Genomic DNA, 24081 nt, shown 5'->3' on the forward strand with positions numbered 1-24081 from the left:
TGAAGAGCATTCTGTTGTTCCTTAGCTCCATGATTGAAGTTACACCATCTACATAACCAGCATCTGCATGGGAGCTATGCTTTTAAAGTCATACATTTTAGTGTGTTGAGATCAAAGACTATAATTTAAAAAGTCTTTATTTTCAAATAAGTCTTTATTTACCATTCCCACGCCATGTAAGAGTGGACTAAGAAATAAATAAAATGCAAGCACCATGGATTAGCCTCTCTGATAACTGACAAGTTTGAAATGATGTCACCAGGGTTCTCTTACTTTAAAAGTATCAGTCACATGGGATGGTATACATGCAAAAAAAAAAAAAAGGTAGGGAGCTAGGGGACATAAAGCTGTATTAAAGGATTGTTTCTGAAATTTTTAATCTTCAAAAAACTGAAATTATTTCCCTAAAGAGTCTGTAGTATCTGTTTGAATCATGATTTTATTGTATTCTTCTAATTGTTTAATGCAAGAGATTTAAGAAGGGCTGGCCTTTAGAAAACAAAGTATAAATTGCCACACCTTGTCTATAATCCTTAAATACTGGTTTAAGTTAGAAATTCCTTCTCTGAAAGTTCAAAACAGATTATGGCCTTATAAAAATATGTTCATATATAATACCAATTCTGAATGATGGTTTCAAAGTTTTGGCCATCACTGGTCATGAAGTCATTTCTTTAGTCATTCCTACAAAACTTTTCTTCAATGACTTGTATTTTCTTTAAATTTTATTTGCTTTATTCATTTATTAAAAAATGAGTATATAGTAAGGCCTCGAAAATAAATTTTTGGAATAAAATTGCATGTCTTTAAATAGTGTTTAAATTTGTTAAATAAAATATATCGTTATGTACAAAAGCTTTATGCTATGAGTAGGCTGGATATGGATATTAATGTCTTAAAAAGGATAAATTGCTAAACTTTTGTGATTTTTTTTTAAATGCAACCTGAGGATTATTAGGACCTGGACTCAACATTTCTGTGTGAAATAATCAGAGAAGCCCCAGTTTGGGGTGTAAAGGTTTAGGCCCTCTGCTAAGAACTTGCTCTGCCCACACCAAATCTTTACAGCAGCAATTCAGGGTGGATACTATTGTCCCAGCTTTATGTGTTTTGCAGATCAGAAAACAGAGATGTGGGTAAAGATATCACACAAATGTATTTCCAAGTACTTTTAGTTCCAAAATGCCCATCTATTCACTTTCCTACACTGACTGGTCAGGTTCTTGCTTTTATTTGTTTAGTTAATTTTTTTTTCACTTTTTTTTTTATTAAATCATAGCTGTGTACATTAGTGCAGTCAAGGGGTGAAATGTGCTGGTTTCATATACAATCTGAAATATTTTCATCAAACTGTTTAACATACTCTCATGGCATTTTCTTAGTTATTGTATGAAGACATTTGAATTCTGCATTTAGTAAGTTTCACCTGTACCCATTCTAAGATGAATTTTTGCAGCTACAGGATAATACGATGGTTTTCTCTCTGCAGTGTGCCCCTTGATTTATAATCTTCTTGTACTTTGATTTCTTCAACAGTATGCCACCTCCTTACTTGTATTCAGATTCAAGGAAGAAGACATGATGTTGTAACAGAGGAGGAATAAACTTTGAAGTTGAAGACAGACCTGACTAATGTTTCAATTTTGCTATTTCACTAGTAAATGCAAAGAAAGTACCTCTTGACATATTGTTTATTAGTCCTGCTGAATTTATTAGTCTTCAGAATTCCATTTCTTTATCTGCTTTGGGGATAATAATATGATCTGTTTATTGTTACATTTATGATCAAATGGACTGGTGCATGGGAAAAGTTTAATACAGGATTTGGCACAATTTAATTCATTGCTTAAAAAGACTTGGTGGGGGGGTGGGTACAGCTAAGGAGGTGGTGGTTTGGGACTTACTTTAGAATTTAACTTCAAGAATAATCACAAAAGAAATTATTTTAAGAATTTGAAACATGATATAACTTTTCAAATGTCTGAAAAAACAATTGGTGAATTTTGGCATACTTTGATATGGGATATTGACAAAAGCCTAATTATCCAATTTCAAAGCTAAAGACAGTAGAACTGGTAGATGTGCTCTTTATTAATTTATTCTAGCAAAGCAAGCCACAGATGATCCTAGGATGAACTTCTTTCTCACGTCAAATCCTTCGCAGACTATCTTTACCTCTATCACTAGTCCAGACCAGTACCTGCTATTAGTAATGTGGTTCCAGCAACGAAGCAGATGCGGATTTTAATGTACGGCTCATCAGGGAGGAATTTCACACAGTCGAGACCAAGAAGCAGGGTGATAAATCCAAACGTAGCTAGAATATCTGCAGTAATCATCAACGCTCGAGTTATCACCAGCTTCACTGGAAGACCAGGGCATGTAGTTACAGCAGAGATGAAGGAAAGAAACATTAACACACAGATCGAAAAACAGACAACTACATGACATTAATATAGGCCCACTAACAGAAGTCAGACTTCACATTTTCATGAACTTGAGCATGAATACATTTAATTTTTTTAAATAAAACCTAAAATATTATTAGATAATTGACATTATCACTTCCTTGAATAGTAGTGATTACTTGATTTTGTTGGCATCCTAGCAGATCGCATTCTGGAAGATAATTGGGATTAAACAAATGTTTTCCTTCACGCCTCCTGCTCCGCAAAGAGTCTTGTTCACAAGTATTACAGCTGAATGCTGAATTGCAGGTAGAATATCTATTTATTCTAAAAAATTAGCCATTAAGGTTTGAATGAAGATATGAATCAATTATCACTGTAATTATTTTAAGTTTAACCGAAAAAACTTAAAATCATTGGTTAAAATTTGACATAGGAAAACAGGATAATGTGTTTTGAGATTTTTCTTGCCAATTCAGGCTAGTTGGGAGCCATTGGCATATCTTTAGAAAAAGGAGAATTCATTTCTGCTATTAAGTAGAAGACTATTTTAGAAGCCATATCATCCTTTCTCTTAGCCTTTCAGATCATGACTTTTCTTAGCCAACATTCCATATCAAGCCTTCAACCTTATATTGTCAAATGAGCGTATTTTAATGCTACACCCCATAAAAATATATGAGAAAAGGTCCTGGAAAGAAAAAAATCAGGCACATGAAAGTGGAATAGTACCAATCATCTTCAAAGTAGAAGCATCTTCAACTATAAAAGCTTCCAGAACTCTGAGTTACAGTTATGGTTCATTGAAATTAGGAAAATTAGGTTGCAAATGGAGGATTAATTACCTAAAGTCAGAACTATTACTATTCTCTAATAAATAAGCATAATTAAATTTTTTCCTTTAATAGTACATGAAATACATTTTATTTATATAGTGATTTGGAGTTTCCTTGTGTTTTAAATAATTTTTCTCTGATGGTAAGTAAACTTGGGGCTTATTTGGTAGTATGTTGCTTGCAAAAATACATCCAATTTCCCTTACTTAAAAGAAAACACAAAGTATGATGCCTCTACGTGTGGAAATCAATGTGTGAAATCAGTTCTTGCCACATCCATGGGTGAATACCTACATATAATTATCTTATTAATATATATGAGTATATATTTGTTTCTAGAACAGAATTTGTAGAGCCTCATAATTTGGCATTATTTTTAAAAATTTAAATGAACCAAATCTAAGAATCATTTTTCTCAAAATAGAGGAAAGAGTAAAAAGTTGCAACACACTAGGTACTAGCTCTATTTCAACACATCCTCTTGGTCACCACATGGTACACGAATGGGCCTCCTACTTAGTGCCTCAGGCCAAAGGGTCCCTGGACTTTGCAGCACCTCCCTTGAAATTTTTCAAGTCTCCAGGCACAGCAGCACCATCAGTTTGGATTGGTCTGGACTCACTCATGCAGACCCGCATGGGTCCTGGTCTCCCCCTTCACTTCGAGACTTTCTGCCTCCTGTCTGGTGTAGAGGGTCTCTGAGGAGCTCCAGGACTCATACCTATGGGGTGGACTGAGGCCGCCATGGCCATTCAGATTCCAAAGAGGCAGTTTTGCAAGCAGATGGTCCATGCTGGCCAGTAAGAATTTCTTTGGAGGGGGATTATGTGAGATATGATGATTAGGATAGCAGTGATATCATGATTTGTGGGTACTCAAATTATCTATATCAACAGGAACCCTGCCAAACAAATATTTGTCTGGGGCCACACATTTTAGGGATACAGGGGATAGAAGGGGGTTTATATAACCCCTAATTATGGTTATATAAACAAATAGCAAAAACTAAAACTAAAATTCTACCTTCTACAGGTAACATCCCAACAGAGAAGGTAAAATAGGTTATTTTCCTCAATACATTTTCATCTCTAATGTCTTTAAACATACAATGGAAATGTTTAAAGGAAAATTTAGTATATTATTTAAAATAAGTAAGTAAAACCAAAAGAAAAAAATACAGCCAAAGATAAAAAGCAGCGTATTAAAATACAAATAGTGGCTTTCTCTGTGTGGTGAACTTATGAGTGATTTTATTTTGTTCTTAAAAATATGTTTATGGGGGCAAGACATGATTGCAAGAGGGACTTTACCTAACAATTGCAATCAGTGTAACCTGGCTTATTGTACCCTCAATGAATCCCCAACAATAAAAAAAATATATATATATGTATAGAACAGTATTTAAAAGTTTGAAATATCTGATCTTTAATTTTTCTTCTCAGCTCTGACCACATCACTGAATTCTGGAATAGGCTGAATTTCCACTGCTATTTACCAAATTGCATTCATTGCAGGCAGAACTAGCTTAGCACAGGGAGGGGGAAAAGGAAAGAATTAGGAGCACTTTTTTAAGACAAAAATAAAATTTAAACATATTTCAGGCACCCAATTCCTAAATAGCAGATGAAAATATTTTAGAGCACTGCTCTTTTTAAGTGCTTTTCTCTGGAGTGAAATAACTATTCAGGGGAAAAGTCACATTCCAAGGGTTTACTTTTCAATTTATCTTAAACAGTACAGCATCATTTGCTTTGAAAGTGACTACAAGCAAAACACTTTGCTTTAATAACAGGACTGGTGTTTGTTGGCACAGTTTGAGCTAAAATGAGTAAGTAAGTAAATGCTATGGAGAAAAATCGAGAGAATCAACAATTTCATTTTTTAATTTAAGGGATCTCTTTCCTAGTAAGGGCATGGAAACTGCTAACAGTACATTACTGTAAGTTAAAGCTAAAAGTTGGGAAGGCCAAGGAACTGGCTTTCAGATTGCCTGTAACAATTTATCACACATGTTAATTTTTTTATCCCCGATCTCTGTAGTCTATGTGTCTCATTGGTTATCTGTCTCTTTCCCTGCCTATCCGCCTCTTTCTTTCTTAGCAAACTTTTTTTTTTTGTAGAGACAGAGTCTTACTTTATCGTCCTAGGTTGAGTGCTGTGGCGTCACAGCTCACAGCAACCTCCAACTCCTGGGCTAAGGTGATTCTCTTGCCTCAGCCTCCGGAGTAGCTGAGACTACAGGTGCCCACCACAACGCCTGGCTGTTTTTTGTTGCCGTTTGGTCGGGGCCGGGTTTGAACCCATTACCCTCAGTATATGGGGCCGGCGCCTTACCCACTGAGCCACAGGCGCCACCCTCTTAACAAACTTTCAATGGAAATAATTGTAAACTTTCTATTTGAACTAAATCATAGCTAAAAGATACCTCTGAAATGCTTTTCATCTGACCTATCAATTCTAGTCATAAAATCAGAGCACTCTAAGAAAATCATTTCAATTCAGAAAACATTTACGCAAGTCTGCCCTACAAGGCACTATGCCCAGCCCTTTGGGGAAGAGCAGAGATAAATAAGATCATAGTTTTACCCCCGAGGAATACACAAAGAAAGAAAAAAAAATATTTTTAAAATGGTTTTAAAATGTAAATAATTTTAAAGTGTTACAATTCATAATTCAAAATGAACTCAATTTCTAATTGAAGTATTTCAAAGAGGGCAGGACCTCACTACAGGACACCAGGACACAAAACCACAGTGCAAGCCTGAGCTCAGTTTTCTGTTGCTTTCCCGTCCTGGCAAGTGGAAAGGTCGAAGGCGTACGTACAGGAATGCTCCGCATATATAGAGTCATACTCGTCACAGGTGCGGATCCCGTCGAAAGCATTTGTGACACACTCCCACCAGAGGCCACGGCACTTTGTGCTCACCTGTATGTTGGACAAGACACCGTGTAAACAACGCATGCAGACACACTTCAGTTCCCCCTGATCAAAGAGAGAACTTGGCTGCTGTGTTTGATAGCAAAGAACAGTGGTTACGAGCATGATGAGAATTTCATTTACAACAAACCATGAATTGTAGAATATGTTCTGTTAAGCACTGACGATTAAAGTCTTTCTGGACCAGGAAATAAATCTGCTTTCCAGTGGGGGCTGGGCAGACAAATAAGTCATGGTTAAGAGAGATAAAATCAGAGCTAAATATATTCAAACACCTATGGCTGCTTCCACCATGGAGTCATTCTTCAACGTGACTTCAACAGAGAAGTCATTTCACTTCTCTGTGTTGGCATTTACTCACCAAATTTAAAAATAAATCAGTGTCACATATTAGTTGCTGATCTCTTGAGACTACTAGGAATTTACATTAATTTTTTTCATCATGAATAGTGAGTTCCATGAAGAAAGGTGTTATTTTATAAGAGGTTCATAAATTTAAAATAATTAGCAAAGAAAACCAATAAGTGAAAAGACCAAAAATAAAATAAAATAAAATATGAAGGCCCCAAGCCTTCTTCCTTGCTCTACTAACATATTACAAAAGCTCAAGCTAGGATGTGGATGTGAGCAAATTGCACATTAATTTTGTACAAGTTGACACATGTAAACCACTTTTCCTTGGAAATGATGTGCAGATGACTCTACATGTCCACTTGAGTTAAAAGGTACCAGTGCCCTGAGCCTTCCCGTACTTTATCCATAAACTGTAAGTCACAGTAGATTTCTTAGAATTGTGAACATGCTAGCAGAAAATAGTTTCAAGTATTCATGACAGAACTCATGCATATGGAACAGAGCTAACACAATTGTTTCTTCTGACTCAATTATGGATTCACAGCACCTTGGAAATCTGGGAATAGTTTTAGTAAAGTTTAAGTAGGAATTATCTTGGAAAACGAAAACTTCACTTTTTCCCCCAAGAAAGAATAAATAACAGAGCAGGGTGGGAGGAGGAATGCACAGGAAGGGGAGTTAAATTGATGTGGAGAAGAAAGGAAAAACCTGAAAACACTTTGCTCTGCCAAAGAAAATTATATAAAGGAGTATATGCATATGAAGTTCTTGGTCCCACGATCTGCTTTGAAGCTGTGGTTTGTGCCAAATAAAACTCTACTGTTTGTAAACGCCCCCAAATCTGAGTGCGATATTCTTCTATTACTTTATATATAAAATATTGACAGTTGATAATTAATAATTCTATACTGAGTCTATACTTTGAAATAGCTATTATTTTAGCATATTTTTTTATTTATTCCTTAAAGGACTTATGAGATATTATTATCCATTTTACAATGGATGAAAGAAATGAAGACATAGTAAAATTAAGTGATAATCCCAAGAAAACATAGTTAATAAATGGAGGAAATAGAACTCAAACACAGCACATGTGTATGTACTCTGAAGAATCATCATATACATAAAGCTTATTTTTATATGAGTCCGTAACCCCTCTCCTGGGCATTTATTCAAAGAGAAAGAAATTGGTACACCAAAGAGATAGCTGTGCCCCTATGTTTATTGCAGCACGAACCACAACAGCCAAGATGTGAAATCAATGACATTGTAGATGTAAAACAACAGAGGAATTGATAAAGAAAATGTGATACACACACGCACACACACATACACACACACACACACACACAAGGAATACTTTGTAGGAAATGAAGTCCTGTTATTCATGGGAATATGAGTGGAACCGAAGGGCATTATGTTTTAAACAAGTCAGAAAGAGAAAGTTAAATAGCTAGTACTGCATGTTCTCACTCATATATGGCAGCTAAAAAAGTTGATCTCAAGTAAAATGTAGGACAGAAGATACTGGAGACCAGGATAGGGAGAAATTTGTTAAAAGATAACAAAATTTCAACTACAGAGTAGGAGTAATTCCTAACGTTCTATAACACGGTAGGGTGATTATAGTTAGCAATGGTATATTATATAGTTTCAAGTAGCTAAAAGGAAAATATTGAATGTTCTCAACACACACAAAAATACAAAAATAATAAAATTTAATACAAAACACAAAAATAATAAAATTTAAGATGATGGATATGCTAATTACCCTGATATGATCACTACACATTCTATGTATCAAAACATTATGTTAACCCCCTTAGAAATGTTGCATTATGTGCTAAAAATAATAAAACATTACTTTTATTTTTGGTAAAAAAAGGTAAAAAATATTTTAAATCACTTTTTAAAGAATTTTCAATTCTATTTCAGACTAAAGTACTTCAGATTGTGGAACTAGAAGATAGATTTGCATGAAGTAAGCCCATACTTGAATCTCAGGGCAATACAATCATTCTGCAAAACTTCATTTTTGACTTGTTCTTCCTAAGATTATATTTGGAAGCAATTTTTTGGACTTTATGGAAGATTATATCTGACCCAGGGGAGACAGAAATCTAATGAAGAAAAATTTGTCTTGTGAAACTTACAATAGTTTCTAAATAAATTTGTGAGCATCTAAATTAAACATCTAAATTATATATACACTAAATACAAATTAAATTTAATATGCATTAACTATTAAATGTAAATTGATGATTATTTATTTTTTAACCTTTGGCAAAATTTTACCTTTTTTGAAACTCAATCTCCTTTATCTGTATAAAGGAGATGATAGAGTAGCTTTAAGGATTAAAAATTATAGACATAATATAAATTCAATAAACACATATAGTAGGAAAATGCTTAAACTTCATCATGAGCTGAGCAGTGCCTGTGTTCAGCTTTACCAACTAACCACAATGGAAGTGAAGAAAGATGGTGGCCCTCAAAAATATACGTCCACATCCTTACCCCCCAAACTTGCCATTGGGACCTTATTTGGCAAAAGAGTCTTTGTAGACAATAATTAATTAAGGATCTTGAGATGAGATCACGTTGAATTATCTGGTCAGATCCTAAACCATTGACAAGCATCTTTATAAGAGATACACAGAGGAGAGACCCAAACAGAAAAGGGGACAATGTGACCACAAAGGCAGAGGTTGGAGGGATGCCGTCACAAGTCAAGAAATGCCTATGGCCTCCCAAAGAGGACAGGAACAGAATTTCCCTTAATATCTTCAGGGGCAGTGCAATATCTTGATTTTAAACTTCTGGCCTCCAGAACAGTCAGAGAATAAATTTCTCATTTGTTAGAGCCACCAAGTTTACAATTGTTTGTTACAGAAGCCCTGGGAAGTTAATATAGAAAAGACAGTTTGAACAAAAGTTCTGTACCCTACGCAGGCCTTCCCCTAGCCCACTGCCCTTCAGATTCTCAATTCACAGGAACACACTGGATCCACTTCATTGCAACTTGACCCGGGTTATATGGATTTGAAGCCACTGCTCTGTAATCAATGACTATTCACAATTTTCTACTGTTATAAACAAACTAACCTATTTTTGTCATTCCCTTTATATGCAATGTTATTTTAAAAGTAGTCTGGGGTATATATGTGTATTATTAAAAAATTCTTATTTTGCACTAATGAGTATTTTTGTCTTGCCAAAATAATCTAGTAGTGGGGTGTCAGTTTCAAGCTATTGATCATTTACTTGCAATGACCATATTTAGAAAAGCAATGAGCTCATTAGAGAAAACAAGGAATCCAATTTCATTAGGTATTAATGCTCAGGGGCACACTATTAGATTGCTTGGAATTCACACTCAGTTAAGGTACGTGAGAATAGTGGCTGTAATTAACTAAACTCCTGTGTTAATATAGCACTTACTGAGATGCTCTTAAAGGTGCCTTTGTGCACAAAAGACAAGGTTGAAAGATTTTACGTTTATTTATCATATTAAGAAAAGTCCTCATCGTTACGTCATCTTCATTTCCCTGTCTTTCTGTTGTAAAATGGCTTATTAGAACCTTTATAAAAGGCAAGCAATTTTTAAGACAAGGTTCTTAAAAAGCAAACCAATGTTTAAAAGATAATGGTTATCCTTTCTTAAAAAGCAAAAATGCAAAATATTAGCTAATAATTTTTATCTCATAAGATTGTCCAAAATAGATGGCTCCTTCTAACATGTGATTTGCACATCAATATATAATCTACCAATGCTAAATAATCTGTATATTATTTCAAAAAATATCTATTGTTCCTGAAAGTAAGCAGTGAATTATCTCCTAAATGAGAAGTCAGTTTATTCAGTATGACAATAAAGCAGAAGTCACAAACATGAGGCCAGCAAAAACTCCTAGTTGGTCGCAGTAGAGATTTTATAGAACTTGGTCATTCTGTGAGTGCCACACAGCAACATCTAGAAAGAGACAGGTGGCTGCTCCCCTTAAGTGGGGCTTCTACCCACCAAGTTTCCCACAGTTCCTATCCCACCTGCCTCCCTATGTCTGTTGGCTATTTGGCTCCTTAAGGCCTTTGAGTTTTCCCCTCATGGTATATACTAATGAGAATAACTTCCCTTAGTCTCAACCTGTCAAATTTCTATTTATTATTCAAGTTCCATTTTAGAGACATCCTTTCCTCCACAAGACCTGCTTTTGTCTCTTCAGCTGGAATTACCCTCTTCCTATCCTGAGATTTCACAGTAATTGATCCACATTTTACATCACTTTTTGGATCCTCTTTTATAGGTGTATTTAGTGCCTCTGTCTGTCATATTTCAAACCATATTCTTTGAATGCCGGTCTTGTGCCAATCAACTTGGTAACTAAATGTGAAAGATATACCAGTGACCAGGATGGACATGGCACCCTGCTTCAACAAGCGTATATCCTGTTTTTTTGTGGTACATAACATGTTCTCAATAGATGTTTACTGAGGGGGAAAAAATCTGTTAATTTTTCTAATTCACACACTTTAAATCTCATTTGAACTTTGGAGTAGAAAATGGGTATGGCCGTACTACGTGCACAATTGTTGCTAATAAGTGCTTTCAACTTGACTGGATCAACTAGAACAGCTAAATCCAGACACCAAAGAACTATTATTTAGACCGGAGAGTTTAAACTGATTTGGTGTCATTTTAAAAACCACCTTGCATACATACAAGAATTTATAATTTTCACACCATTTTACCATCCGGTGCTAATGTACTTTAGTACTGAAGATGCAACGTGCCTGTGTACAGTACTTATATTTAATAAAATGAGAAAATTTTAGTAAAACTGTAGCAAATAACATGTTTTACTATTAAAACTTGAAGCATTTTCAATTTTAATATAAAACATATTTGAATTTTTTAAACTGGGATTCTGAACTTTTTACTTTGATATTTTATTTTATATTTTTTACCATCCTAGGGTCTAAAAGAAGTCAAGCGAGACCTAAATAAAGATGAAGGAGCAAGACTAAAATAATAATAGATGTCATCTTTTCCCTCCTTTATATTCTATATTGATAAGATATAAAAGAAAGTCAGGGATTCATTTGCTAAAATATATTTGTTTTACCTCAGTCTGGTTAATTGTAGAATACTGGTTAAATGTGTAAATAATAAGTGGTACAATGTAAACTTAGAATAAAATGTAACATTTGTGATCTTCATGGGTATATGACCTAATTTACATATCTGAACTCTCCCAAGATTTCAATTTTAATATTTTAATTAATACATTTCAATTTTAATATTTATTTAATTTATACATTAGAATGCTTTCCTCATAAAAGTAAGATACCACAACTTTATAATTATTACTGTCCTGTGACAGAGATCAACATTTTTGTTGAGTGAATTATTATAAATTGTTAACTTTCTCTTTCTTTTTTCTTTTTTTTTTTGTTTCTTTCTCTCTTTGAAACACCAGGCAAAAAGCCACGTTCTCTACACCAAAATTCACTCTCATCAACTTTATTAGACATTACAGAAGATTAGACTTTTATTTCTACCTTTAAAAAATGAGCCAAATACATATCTTGAAAAAATTTAGATTGTATCAAGGTATAAAATCTTTCTTTTATACCTATAAAAAGTGGCAATTTCCCTACAGACATATTTCTTATTGAGGATTCAATATGAGCTTTTAAAAGAACTCCTTCTATTATATTTTCATTAATTTACTCATTTTTTCAACAAATGTGCCAGGTCTCTCTCTTCTTCTTTTTGAGACAGAGTCTCATTTTTTCTCCCTGGATAGAGTGTCATGGTATTGTCATGGGAACCTTAAACTCTTGGGCTTGAAAAATCCTCTTGCCTCAGCCTCCCAAGTAGCTAGGACTGTAGGCATGCACCACTACGCCCAGCAAGTTTTCTATTTTTAGTAGAGACAGGGTCTCATTCTTGCTCAGGCTGGTCTCAAACTCCTGAACTCAAGCAATCTGCCTGCTTCGACCTCCCAGAGTGTTAGGCTTATAGGCATGAGCCACCGTGCCTGGCCCCAGGTCTAATAGGTGCTCCATGAAATCATGTGAACAAATGTATTATGAGCTCCTATTATATGGATGTCAGCGCTTGGTGCTGTAAGAAATCATGAAGTGAATGAGAGAGTATTTGTAGCTTCAAATGTCTGCTGAAAGTGTTTGAAATTCAATTAGAAAATAAAACTACTATATAAATGATCAGAGTATATGCTAGATATAATCATTTTAATATTTACTTTTTGTCTGAAAACATTGTCACATTATTAACACAAATGGACATTCCAGAGGTGAACCTGATGATAGGGCTAAATATATTCAAATTTGAGCAACCTTCCTTTGCATTAATAATATTTCAATCATAACTACATGTGGTATATAGCAGGTTCTCAGTAAGTAACTAACAAAAGATTGACTAGAAATGGAATCCTCTTGTAAAAGTACTTTTTCCTTCTTATAATTGAGAGATGAGCAACTGTGAAGAAACTATCTATTTCAGTGTGAATAATTATGAATTACATATTCTATAGTTAATATACCAAAGTGTGGTTAATTCATAATTTGTTTTCTTATATAAGACTTAAATATGAGTCTTATTTCTTACATATGACTTAAATATGAGTCTTTCATAGATAACATTTGCACTTTTGCTATTTGATGCTATGATCTGCGTTATTCCCTTGGTGAAACAAAAATGAAACAGTCATAGTATAAACATGGGCAAACCAGAGCTCAGACAAATAAACAAAATGTTTGCAATAGAATCAACAGAGGAAATAGGAATGGAACTTTAATCACTTATCCCTCTGTTCAGTGAACATTATGCAAAATGTCGTCGTCTTATCCAGAGGAAAAAACAAAACAATATACTGAAAATAGACAATAATTTATCTAACATTTATTGGTTGATTTGTATTTGCCTGCTACTGTAGCAAATGCTTTAGCTACACAAACTCATTTAATCCTCACAAGAAACTTCTGATGTGTGTATTATTATTCTTCCTCTACAGAAGAGGAAATGTGCTTTATAGAAGTTTGAAAGCCTAAACTCAACACAGATGCTACCTGACAAAATGAGATTTAACTCAGCTCCCTCTGACATCAAATCTAACTTATGAACTTTTCCACAAAAAGAACTGTGTTCCTATCTCCAGGTTTTCTGCAATAAACTAAGATAGAAAAAAAATGATGCAGGTACATTGTTCCACTATAGATAAATTTTCTTCCATTTAAGCCCTCAATGAGTGACTTCACTGCCCTTCCAGTTGCCCCAATCAGTTAGGTGGGTTTCAACTTTGTGTTCTCTTTTTCCATCACCTTCTTTCCTACACGCAGTCAATTACCAACCCTATCAATTTAAGTTCTTTGGAGTTTTTCACTATCATTACATATTTCTTCAAACTTGCTTCCGCTCTAACTCAGACCACCATTGTCTCCCGCTTGGTCTATGGCAAAAGTCTCCTTAATTGGTCTTCCCATACCCCTTTGAACCACTCCCCACAAGTAACCAGAATGACTGATACTTCTAAAAAGCACATACTTATTTGCTTACAGTGAAGCAACCCTTGGCTATGGTAGAAGATCTATATTTTATATGACGTGCGAATCTCTTGATGACCAAGTTCCTGTATGCTCCCAGCATATTGGAAATTCTTACCATGCAGTAAGACACCACGCCACAGGCATGCAGTGCTCATACCTACAGCTCACCACATCCCATTCCCTGTGCGTGGAATACTCTCTACCCTTCTGCCTCAGTCATAGTTCTTTCCACTCCTAGTTCAGATACCCCTTCTTTTGAGTAGACTTCACTGATAGTTCAAGAGTGGGTGAGCTGCCCACTTAGGATCCTTCTTTCCCACAGCACTCACCACACCACGCTCCAACTACCAGTTCACTCTTCTGTCCTCCTCACCATACTCTGAGCAACTAAAGAAGTGTTCAGTCTCATTTCCTTTCTCATCCTGCACCCTCCCCGGTACTGGGTATACAGAGGACTTCAAGGAATGTCTGTGAAATGAAGGAAGATAGACATAGAAAAGGGAGAGAAAAAAAAAGGGCTAAAGATGAAGGAGGAGAAAGGGGTAAAAACAGGAGAAAAGAGAGGAGAAAGAGAGATAGAGAAGGAAGAAAAGAGAAGAAAAATAAAGAAGAAAGGAAGAGAGAAAAGGGGCGGGGGAGGAAGGAAGGCAGAGTGTACAAAGTTAGAGAATAATGGAGAATATTCACAGGAGATTCCTAACGGAAATGTCTGGAAGGCTGTAGACACCATCAATCCCTTAGTGATTAGCCAGCTCTCTGCAGTTACACACACAGTCAGGGAGTTCTCATGTTAAAGAAAATAAAGTCTATAAAGGACCTTAGAAACAACTAAGTTCAACTTTACCTTACAATTGAGGAAAGAGCTGAAGACAAGAGGTCAAGTGGCTTAATAACAGACAGTTAAATGGGTTAAGATGCAGATATAGACTTGAAAGATCTCAAAACCCAAGTTTTCTTCACCATCTCAGTCTTCTCAGAGACCGAATTGAATCAAAAATGACAAAAGCAGGGTGGTAGCTCAGAGGCTTTGGACCAGATTTAGGGATATTGTGTTATTTCTTTTTTCCTGACATATTTAGCTAATGCAAAGAACTTTGCGTGAAGCAGGTTACAATGTTAAGACAAAAATACATTTGAGCTCTTTCTGCCTCTAGCTTAGTATTACTCTGCACTTACTCTGCACTTCAGCCATGTAGTTCCATTATTTGAAAGACCCTTCCTGTCATTTCTCCCTTTGCAAATCCTTTGCATCCTTTTAAGGCTTTGCTCAAATGTCTTTTCTTCCATGAGACCTGCTTCGATGTCCTTAACAGGAAATAATCTGCTCCAAGAGCACCTTACTCATTTCTTTCTCAAAATACAAATTGACCTATGCCTTTTATTATTCAGGGTGTCCCAAAAGGCACCATTAAAGGGAAATTGGAAATTGTAGCTAAATGTACATTGATTTATAAAATTCTCTCCACATGTTGGCTAGCTCTTTCTGAACACATGTGGACTCTTCCCTCCCACTCATGACAAACATGTTCCAAGATATTGGTTGTTACGAAGATTTTCCTATGCATGGTAAGTTTGGGGATATCATGTAGTTTCATGTGTATCCTTTTTCCCCTCACTAAATATACACTTCCAGAAGGAATTCTTGTTGTCTTTGTCCCCCACCCCCACCCCACCGAGTACAGTGAGCATGCTACTGTTTTAGGGCATATTATTTTATAATATAAATATATATAAAATATAAATATTTTATATTTCTTTTATGCTGAACTCTGAAGCACAGAGCCCTTCTTCCAATTCCTCTGCCTATATTATCCTAAACATAACAAAGTTGGAAACGTAACATATTCCTTCTTGTTCAAATTTTTCATGGGTATGCTTTTAAAGAAATACCTTTTTGTGCCAATTTTTGTCCCGCAATTTTCAAAAGTGTGCCATTAAATGGACCATAAGGTGATATATAAGCGGGGAAGGCAGCAAGGGAGGAGAAAAGTGGAATCTCGCTAGTGAGTGTCAGAACCTTCTAGCACGACTTTGTATCCTGGCCAATTTGAAGTAGCAATTACCACAAGCGATTCCTCTCCCTTTAAAGAAATTGAGAAATAAAGAGATTGTTGAAAGAAAAGGGGACCCGATTTGTCATGGAGTCACAATATAGAGGTTTCCTGGGGGCTCTTCTATAAATACGTGCACATTTCAGGTATAGGAAATGATAAAGAAGCTAAGAAATACTAACTCTTGCCCAAGATTAGTGAGAATTGACTTAGGGTGAATCACTTGAACAGCCCATTCCATTCATTATTAACTAGACATATTCTTGCACAAGACAGATGGCAAATTGGCTGGATGTACTAAAATGAAAGAAGGCACTTTAAATGCCAGCTCTCCAAATCTCTCCCTCTCTCTCTTTCTCTTTCTCTCTGCAAGGTTTGACCCTTTCTGAAACTCTATTTCTTATCAAGTGAAGTTAGCAATGATGTTAGCTTGAGCAGAATGACTTTGAAATTGTTTTAGAAAATATTTTAACAATGTCTTTAGATGGGATTTTGTGGGGGGTTTAACATTTTTAAAAACATAATTTGAAGTATTCTGAAGTCCAACATATTTCTGTTTTAATCACCTACCACTGGCAGGATAGAAAATGGCAAATTAATGGCAGCAGGTTTTATCTGAACATTTCCCTGAGCATCATTCAAAGATTTTCTATTTTTTCTTTAGACCTCATGGCCAGATAAAATGCATCACTAGACTCACTTAGAGCAGACATCCTTTACAGTAGTACCATTGTATCACAATTTTTAGAAATGTCAGTTTCTAGCACTAACGAGATATTTGTGACTCCATTAGTTTTGAAATGCTGTGTGGAAGTCAGAGGAAAATTCAAAAAAAAAGTAAACAGCAAAAATAGGGCAAAATAGGAAGATGATTGCTTTCCATTTCTCAGTCCAACTGGAGAATCTAATAAAGGAAATTAGAAGAAAAATATATAAACTCACTCTTGGGTATTTTTCCTAAACTTCATGCAGGTGACATTAGAACATTTATTAGGGTAAATTGTTTCCTTCGGTATATACATAAAAGAGCAGGTGGTGTTCTCTGTTTTCTCTGTTTAAGCTCCTGAAATATTATTTCCTCTTCTCAGCTACACTTTCCTAAAACTCACTAATGAACAGCAGCTGATTCTGAAGATTTTATTTTTTTCACTCAGTTCTACCTCTGTCAGATTTCTATGGCCACAGACAATGGTTTTGAACTTCAAAATTACTTCTTTCTGCTTCTCCAGTGAAAAAAGTAAAATCTTCAAATGTGAACCCACTTACTCATCTCTTGCAAAACAGTTCCCAAGAGCAACTGATTTTATTTTTTTATTTTTTTTATTAAATCATAGCTGTGTACATTAGTATGATCATGGGGCACCATACACTTGGTTCATAGACCGTTTGACACATTTTCATCACACTATTTAACATAGCTTTCGTGGAATTTTCTTAGTTATTTTGCTAAGACCTTTACATTCCACTTTTACTAGGATTCACATATTCCCTTGTAAGATGCACCGCAGGTGTAATCCCATTAATCCTCCTCCCTCCACTTACCTCCCCCCTCCCTCCCCTCCCTTTCCCCCTTCTCCCTATTCTTAGGTTGTAACTGGGTTATAGCTTTCAAGGGAAGGTCCTACATTAGTTTCATAATAAGGGTGACTACATTGGGTACTTTTTCTTCCATTCTTGAGACACTTTACTAAGAAGAATATGTTCCAGCTCCATCCATGTAAACATGAAAGAGGTAAAGTCTCCATCTTTCTTAATGAGAGTATTTCTTAAATTCATGTCTATCCTCTTTATTTGGGGATTCACTGAAAAGATTCTTTGTCCCTCAGGATATTTATTTCTACTTGGAAATTCATTAAGATAACATTTTTTGATTGCATACAAATTGGGTGAGTTGGACCTGCCTTGCATTTGATTACTAAATGTCTTAGGTTATGACTCCTTAAGAAAGTCCATCTCACTACTCTGAATGCTGTCATGCAGTTAACAAATTTATCTTGGAAGGAAAGGAAGTTACTGAAATTGTATTATTCAATTTGGTACACAGAGCAATGGAAAAGGTGGGTCCTTTCTGAAGGTCACAGAGGCAGGGAATTTTTAATTACCCTCCTGTGTAAATTTATCCTTATGGAAAATGGAAGAACTACTTAGTCACCTCATGTGTGGAATGGGATGAGAACAGGACCTACCTCGTAAATGAACTATGAGGATTAAATGAGATGATAATGTAAAACCTCAGCAGTCAGTCAGTCCATGTTGCCTAGTTTTGCTATTATTAGTTTTAATACACAAACTGAGTTTCAGACACAGCAGCGGTCACTTAGAGAAACTTTGGTAAGACTTGGGACAGGAAAAGAAGTTACTGACTCCTTACCTCCAGGGAATCATCGGCATTCACCATCCAACAGTCTGTCCAGGTGGCCACGATCAGAAACCCAGAGGAGAAAAAGGCAAAGAAACAGGCGACGTACTGAAGAAGGTCCCTCATCCTGGCGAGGAGCTAGTCTGGAAGCCACATGGGCAGATGTTGCCTGGGGCCTGCTCGGGGAGCTGGAAGGCTGTCGGTCTTCTGCGTTTCTGGCACCTGAGGATGAAAATACTGGGTTTTTTTTTTTCGTTTTGTTGTGTTTTGTTTTTCCCACTTTTTCTCACACACCCCTGCAGGCATCTTAAGTTGCAGTAAGAATGGTATAAACAGGCTATAAAACACTTGGGGTCTTGGAGGTCATTATCCAAAGCAACCAACCTCCAATCAGAAGCCAGGTGAGTCCAAGGCCTGGTTCCGTTCTGAGTGCGGAAGAGAAGCAGCCCTAGTAATATTTTCTGACCCAACGGTGAGCTAATCCAAGATGATGGTCACCAGAGGCACAGGCCATCCCCTAGATGAAGGAAAGGAGGGAAGGTCCGCCCTCCCGCCTCCCCATGCTGGAGCCTGTAAACTGATCTCTCTGAGGCCCTCCAGGGAAAGTGAGCTGTTCCCCTCCCCGTTTGAAAAAGGCTGCACGGTTGACTGCCTGTTATTTTATTGTTAGGACTATTTTAATATTCGCTGACTACCTTAGGCCACTGGTGAAACTATGCTAAGTAAGGGCCTGCTCAAGGGAGTTTGCATTCCAGAGCACTGGGCAAAATAGACCCATGCAGGAGTTCAGACTACAGTGGCAGGTGCATCGGAGGATGGAAACAGTTGTGCATTTTAACCCAGGCCGCTCTAGATGCAAATCCTCGCTGTGCAGATTATGGACTGAGAGCTCTTGGGGCGCAGTTTCTGAAAACGCTGGTATTAATACCTTCTACATAAGAGGTCTGGGAAGATTAAAGGATATTGTGCCTGTAAATTACTTAGAATGGTGTCTAAAGGGAAAGTATTATATACTATTTACTATTTATACTATTAATATAATAGCTAAATGCTGAATATTAATATGACCAAGAATATCATATGCAACCAATATTTGAAAATGTATCTAATAAAAAACCTGTTTATGTAAGGAAAACTGTTTTTTTTTAATTATTTTTTAATTTTTTAATTTTTATTTTTTGCAGTTTTTGGCTGGGGCTGGGTTTGGCCAGCGCCCTACTCCTTTGAGCCACAGGCGCCTCCCATTTTTTTAAGTTTTTAATATAGAAGGGGCAACTGGAGTTTTACCTACATGTGAATGGGTAACCTCAAAGAGTATAAATATTTCATAATCAACACTTTAAAAAAATACTTTCAAAAGCACATACATCATTGTTTTATCATCATCAGATAAATTTCTTTATATTAAAAGAAAATTTTTAAGTGAATGGCCAGAAAGTTTTTTGATATGATTGTTAATGCAAGAGAGAGAATGAGAGGGAGCAGAAACAATAGGAGAAAAGGAGACAGAGAGAGAGAAGCACAAAAATGGATTAGAAATAGGCCATTACTCTGGAAGGAGTCAGCTACAATGATAATTATTTTAGCAACAGCTCATAAAGGATTTTTTCTGTGTAATAATCATTTGGTCATAGTATTTAGTATAAAAGAATAAAATCAGTATTATTATAGCATTTTCAAGAATACATTAAAATAATGCACTTCCATGACAGCCTTGTTATTTCAAATTTTAATTCACTGTTATTCAAGTATGTAAATTGTAAATTTGAAAGTGAAAGCTGGATGAAACACCATAAGGAGACTATAAGCTCAATTACTGCTAAGCCTAGCTCCTACAGCAGCCCTCCTTAATCCAAGGCTTCTCTTTTTGAGGTTTCAGTTACCCATAGACAAATGCAATTGAAAAAATAGTACTTGGAAAATTTCAGAAATAAACAATTCACTAGCTGTCCATCTTTCACCATTCTGAGTAGCGTGATGAAATCTCAAGCCATCCCACTCTATCCTGCCCAGGGACGTCAATAGTCCCCTTGTCCACCATATCCACACTATACACACTCCTCACGGCTGGGTCACGTAACAGCAGATCTGCCACATAGATTGTCTATAGAGTCCAATACCACCTGTGGTTTCAAGCGTCCACAGGGAGTCTTGGAAGGGATGCCCAAGAACAAGGGGACACTACTCTATATAGTAACATGAGTTACATGTGTATGTCCGGTTCATTTCATTTTATTTATTTGCTTGCCTTTTATTACAGATGCCTCTCCTCTCATTGTTTTATTTTATTTTTATGAAAAAATAATACATATTGTTTAAAGTTCTCAAAGAAAGTAATCACCCTTGGCGCATATATATATATATATATATATATACACACACACACACACATATGCTGCTTTTATGAGTCATGAGTGAATCTTTCCCTGTGCCCTAAAATCTAAAATGCTAACCCTTTATTGATCTGGGAGAGCAAACCAATTCCAAAAGCACATGCCCATTACAGGAAAATTCCTGAATTTAGCTGCTAGGTTTCCACCCACGGACCTTTCACATGTACTTTTCCGGCTAACAGTGCACCCAAGGGCTGTGTAAAGTGAATATAACTGGATTCTCCAGAGCTGCTTGTTATAAATGCAGGCCTAGGAAGGGGTTTCACTGTCAGAGACTAAGATTCAGGAAATTGGGGATAAGGCCAGGAGTTCATATTTTATGTATTTTTTTAAATAAAATTCTGATTCAGAGACAGATGACCAAGCTTTGAGAAATTGGTTCTAAGCAAGAAAAGAAAAACTAGCATAAAATATCAGCATACTGGGTGGCAACTGTGGCTCAAGGAGTAGGGCGGCTGCCCCATTTACCAGAAGTGGCAGGTTCAAACCCGGGCTTGGCCAAAAACAAAAACAAAAAACAAACAAACAAACAAAATATATATATATGTCAGCATACTATATTTTAGAATCATATAGCAAATTACAGACAAAGCTGTAAAAAAGGGGATGTCTCAATTGAATCTTTGGTATAAGCCAAGTCATGTTCTTTTTCTTAGAGTGCTGAGGCATCATAGCTCACAGCAACCTTAAACTCTTGGGCTCAAGCCATCCTTTTCCCTCAGCCTTCAGAGTAGCTGGAACTACAGGCGCCTGCCACAAGGACTGACTAGTTTTTCCATATGTATTTATTTACATCCACACAGAAGCAATAGTTTTTCTATTTTTATTTATTTATTTTTTATTAAATCATAGCTGTGTACATTAATGTGATCATGTGGCAACATACCCTGGTTTCATAGACCGTTTGACACATTTTCATCACACTGGTTAACATAGCCTTCCTGGCATTTTCTTAGTTATTGTGCTAAGACATTTACATTCCACATTTACTAAGTTTCACATATACCCTTGTAAGATGCACCACAGGGATAATCCCACCAATCTCCCTCCCTCTTCTTTTTCTCTCTCTCAAAAAAATAAAAAAAAAAAGAGATACCTTAATAAGAAGAATATGTTCCAGCTCCATCCACGTAAACATGAAAGAGGTAAAGTCTCCATCTTTCTTTAAGGCTGCATAATGTTCCATGGTGTACATATACCACAATTTATTAATCCATTCGTGGATCGATGGGCACTTGGGCTTTTTCCATGACTTAGCAATTATGAATACGGCTGCAATAAACATTCTGGTACAAATATCTTTGTTATGATGTGATTTTTGGTCTTTTGGGTATATGCCTAGTAGAGGAATTATAGGATTGAATGGCAGATCTATTTTTAGATCTCTAAGTGTTCTCCGAACATCTTTCCAAAAAGAATGTATTAACTTGCATTCCCACCAGCAGTGTAGAAGTGTTCCCTTTTCTTCACATCCACTCCAACATCTCTGGTCTTGGGATTTTGTAATATAGGCTAATCTTACTGGAGTTAGATGATATCTCAAAGTAGTTTTGATTTGCATTTCTCTGATGATTAAAGATGATGAGCATTTTTTCATTTGTCTGTAGGCTGCACGCCTGTCTTCTTTAGACAAGTTTCTCTTCAAGTCCCTTGCCCAGCCTGCGATGGGATCACTTGTTCTTTTCTTGCTTATGGGTTTGAGTTCTGTATGGATTCTGGTTATTAAACCTTTGTCGGAGACATAACCTGCAAATATCTTCTCCCATTCTGAGGGCTGTTTGCTTGCTTTACTTACTGTGTTCTTGGCTGTGTAGAAGCTTTTTAGTTTGATCAGGTCCCAGTAGTGTATTTTTGAAGCTGTTTCAATTGCCTGGGGGGTCCTCCTCATAAAGTACTCGCCCAGACCGATTTCTTCAAGGGTTTTGCCTGCACTCTTTTCTAGTATTTTTATAGTTTCGTGTCTTAAGTTTAAATCTTTAATTTAGTGAGAGTCTATCTTAGTTAAAGGTGAAAGGTGTGGGTCCAGTTTCAGTCTTCTGCAGGTTGCCAGCCATTTGTTAAATAGGGAATCTTTTCCCCGCTGAATGTTTTTAATTGGCTTGTCAAAGATTAAATAATGGTAAGTAGCTGGATTCATCTCTTGGTTCTCTATTCTGTTCCAGACATCTACTTCTCTGTTTTTGTGCCAATACCATGCTGTTTTGATCACTATCGATTTGTAGTATAGTCTGAGGTCTGGTAGTGTGATTCCTCCTGCTTTGTTTTTATTTCTGAGTAATATCTTGGCTATTCTAGGTTTTTTCTGATTCCATATAAAACAAAGTATTGTTTTTTCAGGATCTTTAAAGTATGACAATGGAACTTTAATAGGGATTGCGTTAAAATTATATATTGCTTTGGGTAGTTTGGACATTTTAACAATGTTGATTCTTCCCAGCCATGAGCATGGTATGTTTTTACATTGGTTAGTATTTTCAGCTATTTCTTTTCTTAGAGTTTCATAGTTCTTTTATAGAGATCTTTCACATCCTTTGTTAGATAAATGCCCAAATATTTCATCTTCTTTGGCACTACTGTGAATGGGATAGAGTCCTTAGCTGTTTTTTCAACTTGGCTATTGTTGGTATATATAAAGACTACTGATTTATGAATGTTGATTTTGTAACCTGAGATGCTGCTGTATTCCTTGATCACTTCTAAGAGTTTTGTAGTAGAATCCCTGGTGTTTTCCAGATATATAATCATATCTGCGAAGAGCGAAAGTTTGATCTCTTCTGACCCTACATGGATATCCTTGATCACCTTTTCTTCCCTAATTGCAGTGGCTAAAACTTGCATTACAATGTTAAAGAGCAGTGGAGACAATGGGCAGCCTTGTCGGGTTCCTGATCTGAGTGGGAATGATTTCAATTTAACTCCATTCAATATGATATTGGCTGTGGGTTACTGTAGATGGCCTCAATCAGTTTAAGAAATGTCCCTTCTATACCAATTTTCTTAAGTGTTGTGATCATGAAGGGATGCTGGATATTATCAAAAGCTTTTCTGCATCAATTGAGAGAATCATATGGTCTTTGTTTTGTAATTTGTTTATGTGCTGAATTATACTTATAGATTTACGTATATTGAACCAGCCTTGAGACCCTGGGATAAAACTGACTGTGGTCATGATG

The 24081-nt window shown here is 36.1% G+C and overlaps 1 protein-coding gene across 2 annotated transcripts in view; it reads right to left on the bottom strand.

The window, feature by feature from the left end:
* Positions 1-24081, bottom strand: part of CLDN16 (claudin 16) — a 66205-nt gene that overhangs the window by 2275 nt on the left and 39849 nt on the right. Inside the window, exons 1-4 of one of the 2 annotated variants that reach the window (XM_053565855.1) lie at positions 18900-19013; positions 18528-18737; positions 6068-6170; positions 2201-2365 (exon numbers count right to left, since the gene is read on the bottom strand). In XM_053565855.1, the coding sequence (XP_053421830.1) occupies positions 2201-2365; positions 6068-6170; positions 18528-18641 (382 nt within the window). In that variant the 5' untranslated portion in view covers positions 18642-18737; positions 18900-19013. Of the gene's footprint in view, positions 1-2200; positions 2366-6067; positions 6171-18527; positions 18738-18899; positions 19014-24081 lie in introns of those variants that run through there. The other variant, XM_053565856.1, reaches the window with a different exon arrangement.

The sequence above is a fragment of the Nycticebus coucang genome, chromosome 16, assembly GCF_027406575.1.
Source record: "Nycticebus coucang isolate mNycCou1 chromosome 16, mNycCou1.pri, whole genome shotgun sequence".
Lineage (NCBI taxonomy): Eukaryota > Metazoa > Chordata > Mammalia > Primates > Lorisidae > Nycticebus > Nycticebus coucang.